This window comes from Aphelocoma coerulescens (assembly GCF_041296385.1).
Source record: "Aphelocoma coerulescens isolate FSJ_1873_10779 chromosome Z unlocalized genomic scaffold, UR_Acoe_1.0 ChrZ, whole genome shotgun sequence".
Lineage (NCBI taxonomy): Eukaryota > Metazoa > Chordata > Aves > Passeriformes > Corvidae > Aphelocoma > Aphelocoma coerulescens.
Genome location: NW_027184085.1, coordinates 14,545,881 through 14,558,502, shown reverse-complemented (window position 1 = coordinate 14,558,502; position 12,622 = coordinate 14,545,881). Strand labels below are relative to the sequence as shown.

Sequence of the window (12,622 nt, the reverse complement as noted above, 5' to 3'; positions counted from 1 at the left end):
TATTTTTGAGTACACTATGGAAAACCTTTGATCCAGTTTCTGTGTATGTATCCTCTAAATTCATACTTCTGCATTATATTTTGATATTTTGTTACTAGCATATTGTTTTCCTCTGTTTGGGCAGAAATTACTTGTAGGTACAAACAACTCTGATGTAACTGTACATAGTATATTTCTTCAAGTTGGCTGTACAAATGGGCCTGTTAAAACATAAATTACCTTCAATTTGTATGAAGAAATATGCTTTGAAAGAAGAGGACAGATAAGCATCAAAGTTAACCTCTTTCAAAGACTATATCTATTTTGTCCCTTTCCTTAGTTTTCTTGATGTGATCTGCTGTATATTAATATTTCATTTCAAAACTTCATTGGTAATAAAACCTCTCATTGAATATTTTTTTCTAAATATTTTCACTTTTCCTTTTCACTCTGTAGGTAGAAGAAATTGTTGATATAGGAGCATTTGCCCCAGAAGACATTCATGTTCCCAAAATCTATGTTGATCGTCTGTTACAAGGAGAGAAGTTTGAGAAAAGAATTGAAGTAAGTAGCTGAGTTTCTCAGTCACAACAGTTTTCAGCTTGGGGTGTATTTAAAAGTTGCATGATTTTTACTTTAGCCTCCAAGTCTTAGTGCTGAGAAAATAGTGTAAGAAAGACTCATCAAGTTTTGCTAAGAACTGGAGCTTAGGTAGGTACTTACGTAGTTAGATGGTGGCCTGAGGATTGAGCCTTCTTTCTTACACTTCAGACTCTGTGGTTAAGTCCCGGAATAATTTAGAGCAACTGCCTGTAGCCCTGGATGAATTTACTGCAGTTGAAAATCTAGTGGAAAATGCTACTTCATTCTCCTTCCCTCTCTCAGTTCACCTGCTGTAGACACAACAAGAGGAATACCTAGACAAGGATCTGACTTTGACAAATAGCTACTTTCTTTTCCACTGGAGAGCTTTTGATGTGGGCAGGTAGGGCCAGCCTCAGTCCCTTTTGTGCCATGTATTGAATTATGTTATATTGCAAAGGTCCTGGAAACCTTTGTTCCTTTTTCTTTAATCAGGAACTTTTTTAGCTAGTGGCCTTTCTGGTCTGAATAAAATATGTCAATAACTACTAAAATTGTAGCAATAATATTCCACCACTGAAAACATCCAAGAAAATTATGATTATGTAATTGTTCTTTGTTGTTTCTGTGTCTTTGTCACACTCAGGCTATGTCCCTATATTCATTTGGTGATGTGACAATGGTTTTAAAGTGCAGTTGAAAATTCTGTATTTCTTCTGTGTCTTCATACTCTGGAGCTGGGAGTTATTCAAAATGTTGTCAGAAAAGCTGGTAGAAGGGAAGATATACGACACAAGGAAAAAAAAATCTGTGAGAAAAAAGTGCAGAAAGGAATTGTGATAATTAAACTTTTGTTATTAAAATCAAGTCACAAAGTCCTAGAAAGTCATACAGTGTCTTTTCTCTGAGCATTCTCTTTTGTGAATGCTAAGATTAAGAAGCTTTTTTTTTAATTCCATCTGTTCATTCTGCAAAAGCATATTGCATGTTGTTGAGTAATTGACTGCAAACAGATGTGTCAAACTTTTTTTTTTTTCCTCTGGTTATGTTAGGTTGGATTGCAATTAATGGCCTGTTTTCTTCTCTGGAATGGCTGCATTATCTCCCAGAAAAGCTTTTTACCTTTTATGACAGAAATCTTTTTTTCATTTATTAAACTATTGCTTCTACTGCGTCTTGGTTGCATAAGTGAATACGTATTTAGTCAATACCTACTGAATGATGACTGTTGCATACCTACCCAGTCAGCTGCCCCCTTCCCTATATGCTTCAGAAAAAAAGGGGGGCAGGGGTGAGGGAGAAAGCTACTGTTAACTGCCAAGCAAAACTGTAACAGAGATTAATTTTGATTATGCAATTTTGTAATTCTGGCGGTGGCACCTCTCATTACTAGAGGTATAGGAAAGAAATGGCAGCTTTATTTACTCTTAAGTTAAATTTTATATATGAGCTGGCTGTGCACAGAAAAGCACTGAGTAGGATAAGTGGTGAGAGAAGATGAGGAACATAAGAAATAAAAATAAGCTAGTCTGTCATAGTTCTTACTGGCTTTAAATAGCAGTTCTTGCCTAATATGGCTCAAAAGTGGTCTCTAGCACCAGCTATAATTTCTAGCCAGCCTTCTCTTTGCTGTGTAGAAACCCTCTGTAATTGTTCTTACTTTATCCATAATCCACAAGTCAAGCAATTCTAGGGAAAATAGCCAAGGCATAAAAAGGAAGTTGATGGGAAATTCAAGAGGATTGATACTGACTGTTTCTGACTGCCTAAGGGGAGAGTGACTCTGCAAAAATTCTTTTGTGGTGATGAAAAGTAACAGGATAATTTTTTCTGATGTGTTAATTGTAGCCTGAAGTAGCAAAGGGTATAAAGACATATGGGGGTGCAGGACATGATGTTGCCCAGAGGAATTTTTTATGCGTAGGAGAAATGTGAAAGAACATAATCTGTGTCGACAATAATTTAAAAGGAAGATGTTACAAATTTCTTGAATGTCTTGGCATTTTCACCTACATGTGATTTACAGAACATCAACTTGAGATGAGAAAATTTCAGGAAACAACTTCATGGAGGTGTGCAAGATTATAGAGATTTATGTTTGAAAACTTTGTTTCTTAGCTCCCAGTTTCTTTAGATGAATGGCATTTGTCTGTCTCATCCTTATAAATCTAGAGTAGCTCATTGAATTGAATGAATGCAGAAAGAGATCAGTATTTGTATTTTTGGCTGACATTTTATGAATCTATTTAGGTATCTCTGGGGTAATGAATCTCAGACTTGCTAGTATTTCCACTAATGCTTGGTGCCTTCTTCACCACTTCTCTATGTATCAGGCTTGGCAATACAGATGAAGAAATAATATTTTGCTCTAAGGTTGTCACTGGCGATATTTGATGACTCCATTCACTTAGATAAGCTTGAATGCATAAAATAAAAGGTTGTTTTTGTGGAAGATGAATAAATAACTTTATTCTTAGAGCAAGTATCTCAGTGCAATCACAAATCAGGCTTTTGTGTCTTGAGAAGCAAGAATCTGGATTCTAATCTTTACTTATGATTACTTCTTATTTTGCAGCGCTTATCAATCCGAAAGCCTGAAGGCTCAAAAGCCCAACAAAAAACAGGAGATAATGTGAGGGAGAGGATCATCAAACGGGCTGCTTTAGAGTTTGAGGATGGCATGTATGGTATCCTTCAGTTGTGCCATAGATTAAAGTGATTGCTGACTAGAATAACAAACCCAAATGGTTTGTTTAGAACAGGTTAATTAACATGCTTATTGTCTTTACCAGATCCTGGGATTCTCTCATTTTATTAGTACCCAATTGAAATAGAAGGGATGCTAAGACATAAAATATGTGGAGTTTTTATTTCTGGTGGTTTTATTAGCAGTTAAATGTGTCACAAGAAGTTTTTGAAAAACTTGGAAAAGAAGCTTTACTTGCACTGTTGGGTTTTTTTTGTCATGTAAAGGATTTGATAGAATGCAATTAGACAGTTCAAATGGCGAAATAATTCATCACAAATATGAGATATCTAACTAAAAACAAAAGTGCTTGTGAAGGGAATACTTCTAATCAACTCATAGTACAATAGTAATTTTTAAAAATTTATTAGTTTACAATGAGTGTTTGTGCCTTAACCACTTCTTTTCAGCTAATCTAGGTATTGGAATCCCACTGTTGGCCAGTAACTTTATCAGTCCAGATATAACTGTTCACTTACAGAGTGAAAATGGAGTCCTGGGTTTGGTAAGAATATATCTTGGTCAGAATATATCTTATTATAGTGTTTGTATTTTCCTGTGGCTGTATTTTATTTCCTGCCCACCTCCAACTTGATTATTATATTACTAAAAAATCATATTCAAATATGTGCTATATTACATCACCATAAAATTCTCATTGTGCTGCAGGGAAGTTCTTTAGGAAATTATCATTTTATGATTATGGTGCTACTTTGCTAAGGATGTCCTTAAGTATGTGATTTTCTGGACTCAGAATCATCAGGAGTTTGCAAGACCGAGCATTGTAAACCTTATCAAACATAATTTTAAATAAAGCTTAAAGTGAATATTATTTTTACTGTCTTTACTGTCACATGGCTTTATGAAGTTGCAGTTATGACCTTTTTCTGAAAAATGTCTGTCGCTTTGGTTAAGAACAAAAAAAAAAGCCCAATCAAACAAACCTCTTACTTCAAGGTTGTTTAGTAACTCTAACATCCTTGAACAGTATGTCCATCAGCCCTGATACGTTACTTGATGTAAATCATGCCTTGTAATGTCAGGATTTTTTTCTGATAAAAAAATAGAATTCTGATTAAAAAAAGATAAAAAACCGCATGTCTGCCATGATCTGTTTTCAGTAATAACCATTAGAAATAATACGGCAATTATGGATTGTATTTTAAAGGTATTTTAATATAAAGTTTGACATAAATCTGTATTGTTATCAGGGTCCTTATCCACTTGAAAATGAAGTAGATCCAGATCTGATTAATGCAGGTAAATATTTAAATTAAATTTAATTAATGGAAAGTGGCTATTCATTGTTAATCTAAAAATTTTCTTTTGACACAGTATTTGAACCCAGCGTCCTGTTTTATTTGATAATAAATATTAATATATTTGTCTTTTAAGTGAAGGCTTCTTTTGATCAATGACAATGTTTAATATTCTAGTTAGAAATCATGCTTTGATTCATTTCAGTAGCTACTGGGGGAGACTCTCTTCCAGACCAGTCAGTAAACGGTCAAATCATCCTTTCCAGAAGTGAGATTGTTTCGTGCAGCCTGTATGGGAATATAGGTTTGTTTTCCTGCTGCTTTTCACCCTGAGTCTTCTAGAAAATGGTTTTCAATGATTTATGCTTGGGACATGTTTTAAAACATCCTGCGTATAATGGCCTGGTTTATTCCCAGCCAGGAATAGAACTCATTTGCATTCAGAGAGGGAGTGGTAGCCAAGGCAGGGGGAAAGAGCTGCTCAGCTGGGACCTGGCACACTGAGGGTGCTGCTGCAGGCAGCTGCTTTTGCCACTGTTAGCAGGGAATGGCAGTTCTCACATACTGTGGTTGCCCAGCTGTTTTGGGGCATTTCACCTCAGAAGCAGCTATGCAATGTAAAAATGTAAGTTTCTTATGATTTAGTGCACCTGTCTGATTTCTTTTTGTTTTTGTGGAAAAGTTGTGCCTGTGTACATTCTCTGTTTGCATGTAAAGATACACTTAAATATTGCATTGTGACAAACAGAAGTAGGCTTTGGAACCTTGCTGCTGATGTTAATGCTGTAGGTGATAGAGCTGACATTTTAGTTGGTTTTTTATATGGAAAATATACACATTTCATATTTTTCTTTCGAGTATACACATTTCATATTTTTTATTCAAATATACACATGCATACATACAAATACATGTATGAGTGTGTACATATGTATCTATACAGACAGTACCTTTCTCAATGGCTGTTAGCAAGTACAATTAAACTCAGAAAAGTCAAAGGAGATAAAACACTGACATAAAATAATTTAAATTTAATATCAGTCCAGCAGTTGTTCACTGACTTGAAACATTTGCTGCCTGGCTCAACTAAATGATACTTATCATAGTGCTATGTAATTGCCCTGTTACTGTACTATATTTTAAATGTGGAGTTATTTGAGGCCATTTTCTGGTTTGAAATAAAAAATTATTAAGAAATCTACTCCACCATTTCACCAGTATCTATGTAATTGTTTTGATACACTGTATGAAGGAATATGTCAGAGGTGTGGAAGGAAAAAAATTATTTAGAAGAAAAAAAAATACTGTAAGTGTGAAATTATATGCATGCACATTAGAACTTAAGTTTTAATATGGGTGTGCATGAAAAATGAACATATTAACAGAGTGACAGTGAAAAAATATCCAAGAACTTCATAAATTCTCTGAAAAAGTTGTGCTGTAACGTGGGAATCAAGATAATCTTGAATTGTTATTTACAGTTGATAAACATATTTTAAGAGTTAATCTAGAAGGGATGAACCTAACATAAGAGGTCAGAATGCAACATGGAAATTAGATTATTCTAGTATTGGTTATTCGGTGTTAAGCAGCTTCACATGTCCCTCTGAAGCTGCAGTAGACAGGACATGGGATAGACTAACCTCAGACCTACCACCAAAATAATTATTGCTATAATTGCTGAAACATTCACATGGTTGGATTAAGACCATTCTAGGTACTTTCCAGCCAAAGTTGTAAAACCATGTTGTGCCAGTTTGGAAAAATTTAGAGGAAAAATATCCTGTGATAGAAGGCAGGCCACAACCACCCCTCCCCCACCAGGTTTGGGAAAAAAAGAAATTTTCCTTGGAGGAAAGTGAAAGAGATAAGAAGTATTTATTTAACAAACACACAGGAAAAGGATAATAATGCTAAATAATAAAACTTCTCGCTGTGGAGAGAAACCTGGGAAAATTTCAGAGTCCTTCTGTAGTCTCTCTCCCTCTCCTTGGAGCTGGGTTGTGGTGGGCCCACCTCTGGGACCTTGATGAAAAATTTTCCTGATGTGTTCTGATGTTGAAACAGTCCAAAAAAAGAGGAAGGGAAAAAACCAAAGTCCCATGAAAACAAAGTTCAATTCTCCGTCTCCCTCCAGACAAAAAAGAGCCACAAGCTGTCTGAAAAGCAAGCAGGGTGCTTCCTCCCCTCTCTACTGCAAGCAGGATGCAGAGGAGTGTGTATCTGTGTCCTTGAACAACTGCTTTGAGTTTGCTCGGTTTTTTTCCTCTCCCCCCTCTCAGGTTCAGCTTAAAGGCACAGAAAGACACAAAATTAATTTCTGGGCATAGAGCAGCGATAGGGGATACACGTCAGACAGTCACCCCAAGACAGAAAAAAGCAGAAGCCAAATGGCAGAGGAATAGAAATTATTAATCTTGTTCTCATTCATTAACTGGAATGATCCAGCATCAGCTCCAAAGTCTGGTTTGAAGTCTTTAAAACATATACTTGATTTTGGCTGTTGCCAAATTTCTCTCTGCAAATGTAATTGTATTGCTCTGAAATATGTATGGGTTTTTCTGTTTGTCCCATTTTCTTAATGTCTCACATGAAGTAGATCTTGACTGCGACTGAAAGGTAGACTACTGTATTACAGCAGAAATATTTAAAAGTACTGACCTCCTGAGAGCATTTTCAAGAAGTGGGTAATGTGGTGCTCTTTTTACATTATTCTGTGGTCCTAAGCCTGTGTGTCTTTCTTCTCATCATTACCTTACCTTGTCACTTTATCCCAGGCTTCTATCTCCATGTTGCTGCCTGCAAACCCTGTTTTCTCTCCCACTGCCTTGGATGGGTGCCCTGTAGGGAAAGATAATTCAGGCAGTCTCAGCAGGTCTGGGTGTTAGCATGGTGAATTCTTGAGAAGTGTGCAGGACCCACTTGTATGGCCTTAATTCTATACTATTCTGTGTGTCAAAATTTAATTTCCATGCAAATGGCATAAAATATATATCAGATTAACTCAATGATTAAAGCACTTATCTTAGATCTCTGCTTCAAGTTTTATGGACTGTTCCTCTCCCTTTTCCCATTCTCTCAGTTAATCTCATTGGCTTTTTTCCTTTGTTTTCTGGAAACTGTTTAATGATGTCTTATTCCCCTTCCCCTTTGTTATTACACTGTTTCTTCTCTATGTCACCTGTTGCTAAAATATTTCAGTTTGGTTTTTTTTCCTCTCAAGTTTACCATGCTTTTTTTATAATTTAACCTTCATCTGTATTTCTTCTGCCCTTTCAGAGGCACCCTGTGTAAATGTTTGTTGCCTAGACTGGTTCAAAGCACAGGCAGAAGAGGAAGTAAAGGGGCCTGGACAGAGTCGAAATAAGACACTGCCAGGTGTGCTCCATTGCTTGACTCAAGCGTCGTTCAGAGAACAGTACAACACACAGAAGCACATTTTCTTGTGCCCTTTAAAAAAGCAAGAATAGACTAGACCTGTCATTTTTTTTTTTTGTATTTTTCATTATTAGCACTATAAATTGTTCAATCTGATCTGCTTGCTTTTCCTTGCAGCCTTTCCGTGTCCTGAAGACTTTATCTTTCTCTGTTTCAAAAGACAGTTACTTCTCACTTTTTCTGTGAATGGAGCAGAAAGCTAAAGCCCATAGATATTTCTTACACTCTGGTGTTCATGATGGCTTGTCTGGAACTGCTGGTGGTCAAAGAGCAAGCAATCCGATCACTGGAAATTCTAACAAACTGCTTCACAATTCAATAGGATTGATTAGGTTTACATGTGACGTAGTAAGTGTAATCAGGTCCGTAGTTGTACTGAATCCAAAAGAATTTGATAAAAACCTCTTACTTGTTGGTAAATAGCTGTGACTTCATTTGTCAAAGAGATAAAATGCGTACATACTGTAGCTTATTTCTTTTACAGGTAAGGAGACAGTCACTGTTCTTCCAGGTTCTTCCTATTTCTCTAGTGATGAATCATTTGCAATGATAAGAGGGTATGTAACAGCACAAACCCTGATCTTTTTGAAATGGGAAAAGAATAAACTCATTAGTATTTCTTTCAAATGTGGTTAGCATTTAACAACCTGTAAAATCGTCATGGACTTAATCAGTGGTGGTTTACAGAGGGTTAGGTCTAACTACTGGAAATAAAAATCCACTGTAACTAATAGATACCATGGTGATGTTTGTGCCTACCACCACCTGGCCATATATAAACACATTTATAACTATGTTTTAGCAACTATTTTTTTGTCATTTCCAAGTATCTAATCTGTACTTGCACGCTGTATATTTTATGTGCTCAGCTTGCAACTGTGATCCTCATTCCACCTCCTTAATGGAAATTCAACATCCGCACCTGTTTTTTGTTTATTTTGCAGAAAGGAGGTTGGATGCAAACAAACACTAGATCCTAATGGCTCTGAAAAGATAATGAGTGCATGTAAATATGTTAAGGAGTGTACCAAAAAGCACAAGTTCAGAGTTGATTGACTGCGCAATCAATTAACCAAACCAGACAAATGTAGGAACATTTTTGAGACTCGGTAGGCATAAAGAGACATTTGCATCAGTGATACATCTAGGGGGAAAACCCCAATTACATCTGTGACGAATGGTTGCTACTTCTGTCATATGCCACCATTTTTAAATTGGTGTAATGAGAATGAACAAAAGCTTAAGGTTTGTGGGCTGTTACTTTAACATGATATGCTAATTACACACTTTCTGTTGCCAGAGGTCATGTTGATTTGACAATGCTTGGAGCTATGCAGGTGTCTAAGTACGGTGACCTGGCCAACTGGATGATTCCTGTAAGTAGGTTTTTGAACTACTGTCAGTGTACTGTGTTTAGGATAATATAAATGTAACTGAGGATCAGGCAAAGGAGAAAAGGGCAGAATTAGAATGGGGGTTGTGAAGCTAAAAGCACTAAAACAGAGCATATGTGTATTTTTCCTGTATACTGCTGGCACCAAGCAATCCATTATGAGAAGTCAGCCTTCTAAAATTATGCTTGCACACTGTGAAAAGCAAAACATTATTTATGCAAGCCTTTTTCCTGCCTGTTATGTCCATGCCTTTCAGATATCATGGTTCTTTTGCTGAGGACTGATGCTTTTTCTTGACAGTGACAACTTTTGTATGGTTGTACTTGGAACAGTAAGGTGAAGGAAAGTGTAAAACAGCATGTAGCTCATTACAAACTAATTTTTAAAGTCTGCATTATTTTTCTGTGTTTCTGTCAAAAGATTGCAGCATTGCCCTTTCAAATACATTAAGAAAAAAGCAATAATGCTGTATTTAGCCAAACAGACCTTCAGGCTTCAATGATAGAAATATAAGCTTATCCCAGTATTATTTAAGCAGCTGATGACATTAAGCCATTCTTTGAACTTTATGTTTTAACATTAAACAACATAAGTAACTTTCATACTGTTGACAAGTTTACTATTTTCAATGGCTTTCAATATGATACTTTTTGATATGGTTTGTATCAGAGATGTCTAGAAGCAAATTTTCTTATTAACCTTGTTTAAAGTAATGAGGCATATTTCTATCTGCCTGAGCAGTGTTAACGGGTTTGGGAAACTGAAAGATGATTATAGGAGGACAAAAACCCAAATGAATGTCCTGTCTCTTGGAAAAGCATTAGTTGAACCCAGCAGTCTGTGACTTCTCCAGCAGACCTTTGAGCATGGAAGTCATGGAGCAGTGGCTGGAGCATAAGGTGCTTTTATGGAGAGGGGACAGAGTCTGACATGGGAGTGATACAAGCAGGTGTGGGAGAAAGGGTTAGTGAAGGGCTACTCCAGGTGTCTGTGTGAACAATTGTGGGGCATGAGAAGGGGTTATGGCTAGGTTGAAATGTGCCTTTCAAGATCTGAACTATCAAAAGATAAAGACAGCGTTTTGTACTAGTAAAAAGATTTGTTTACACATACATTTCCTGAAACATTGAAGCTAAGATTGATTGTAATCTTTCTCCAAAAAGTGCAGATTTACATGTTCTTCCCTCAGTGCCTTATGTTCTCTGAAAGATACTGAGTTTCGTTTTGCATTCGTACATACTGCGAAGATTATTTTTTATATCTGGTATTCCTTATTTTACCTATGAAGTTGCCTCTCAGTTCTGTTCGACCCCAAATTTATGAATAACAAGTATGTTTTCAAAACAGGGAAGTATAAAATGCAACTTTCAATACTGTTTGACTTTTTGTTACCTTTGAGATGTATCTTCTTACTACATACTACAGTCTAAGTCAAATGGATCCTTGTGACTTTTTGCTGTCATAATTTTCCACTCTTACTAATCTTTGGCTGTTTGCAAATTTCCTCTGCAGTAAGTTTGTACTAACTTTTGAGTAAATGTGCCCAATGATACTTCATAAATCCAACCAGTAGCCTTTCCAAGCAGCAATAATTTCTCTTTGGTTACTTTTATTGAGATCTGTTGGATGGATGTTTCTTAATCTACTTTATTGATGTGTTACTACTATTCTACAGTAAAGATTTTTAAAATGGGATTAACCAACCCATAGATATTCAGATCTCCCTGCTTTTCCTGTAAATAAGATGATATATTATTGTCAGTTAAATTTAATTATGAGCAAGATGTGTTTCTTTTTTAGTCACAAGATTTGTGTGTGGGTGATACAAAGATTGACTTTGCTGAAAACTCATAGTGTAAGGCAACTTTAAGCTGTATTTTGTTCTAACACTTCACTTTGTTTTTCATTTAGTTTTGGTTAAATATTTCTTATACACTGTAGCTTTTGGGTTCTTGTATTGATGGTATTTGCCATTATTTCAGAGGCAAGCAATAACTCTGTATGTTTTGAGCAAGCACCATCATGAAGCAGTCCTTTCTGTCCCATAAGAGCTTGCTAACACTTGAACCCTAGCGTGTGCATGTGTGTGTTTCCTTGCACTTATTATTACAAACTGAGCTGAGGAAGTCTCATTGCAGTAATTACAGCCCTTTATCTTTGCTCTTATCTGCTGACTTTTAATGGAGAGAAAAATCCCATGAGTAAAGGAAGAAGAGGGTGTGAATATTTTAAGCACCTGCAGTAAACAATGCTGTTTGCTTAGCAGAAGTTACTTCCTAAATACTGGCATTTATTGGTAATTTTATTCCATTAAGCACTACTACTTAATGGCTTTTTGTCTTCCTCACTTTGGTATTTCTCCAGCTAACAAGAGGGTTTCTGAGGAGGGAAAGGAAGGAGGTGGCAAATTTCTGTGAATCCCCTGGAAACAGAGTGCAGCTGGGAGAAGGTGGCCAAGAGAGGTTGAAGAGAAACACTGAGGTCATGGTTATGGAGTAGGGCAGATAGGCCAGAACAGATAGCCCGTAGCTGCTGGTTGCTACTGGATGGGTACTACATTTCATTTCATGAGTGCAGAACACAGTATCTGACCTGTCTGTATGTCTCAAGCTAATGTCAGATAATGTCAGAATAGCAGGGCAGCTTCCCAGCATGTACAGAGCAGCAGCATTAATTGTCTCACATGGGTTTTTAAAAACTGGGGGATTGACTGCACAAATCCCTGCATGTACTTGCTTTGTTTGAGTTCCTTTCTACCAGTGTCTTTTTGAAACCCTTGGAATAGGAACGTTTATGAAACAGTTTCTACTGCCCTTCTGCAAGGGCAGAAGCTTACTACAAAGTACTACAGCTTCAGCTTGTGCAAAGTACTGCTTTATTTTCCCCATTCTTCCTGAGGGAAGGCACATAACTATGATTGCTGTTGTGACGTGTATCAGAGGCTGGGCATAGGTCAGAACAAAACACCAGAACTTCTGCCATGTTTCCCTGTGACACCAAAGCTTCTGTCTTTTTAATACACATTTCTGAGCATCCCATAACATTAAACAACCCTAATATGACTACTGATACAGCTGACATGCTGTACTAGCAGAAAAAATACTGAAACAATAGTGGAGGATCCCTGCAGCTGGAATTTGATTAATCTGATAGCACAAAATGGATGAAATGTCCATGACATCAGATTTCACTATGCAGAAACTTCTTACAGAGGAAAAATTTAA

General features: G+C 36.6%; 1 protein-coding gene across 1 annotated transcript in view; it reads left to right on the top strand.

Annotated features, from left to right (window-relative positions):
* Window positions 1-12,622, top strand: part of OXCT1 (3-oxoacid CoA-transferase 1) — an 83,833-nt gene that overhangs the window by 44,687 nt on the left and 26,524 nt on the right. Inside the window, exons 8-13 of the mRNA XM_069000793.1 lie at window positions 436-543; window positions 3,137-3,248; window positions 3,718-3,812; window positions 4,519-4,567; window positions 8,489-8,561; window positions 9,305-9,380. Coding sequence (XP_068856894.1) covers window positions 436-543; window positions 3,137-3,248; window positions 3,718-3,812; window positions 4,519-4,567; window positions 8,489-8,561; window positions 9,305-9,380 — 513 coding nt within the window. The remainder of the gene's footprint in view (window positions 1-435; window positions 544-3,136; window positions 3,249-3,717; window positions 3,813-4,518; window positions 4,568-8,488; window positions 8,562-9,304; window positions 9,381-12,622) is intronic.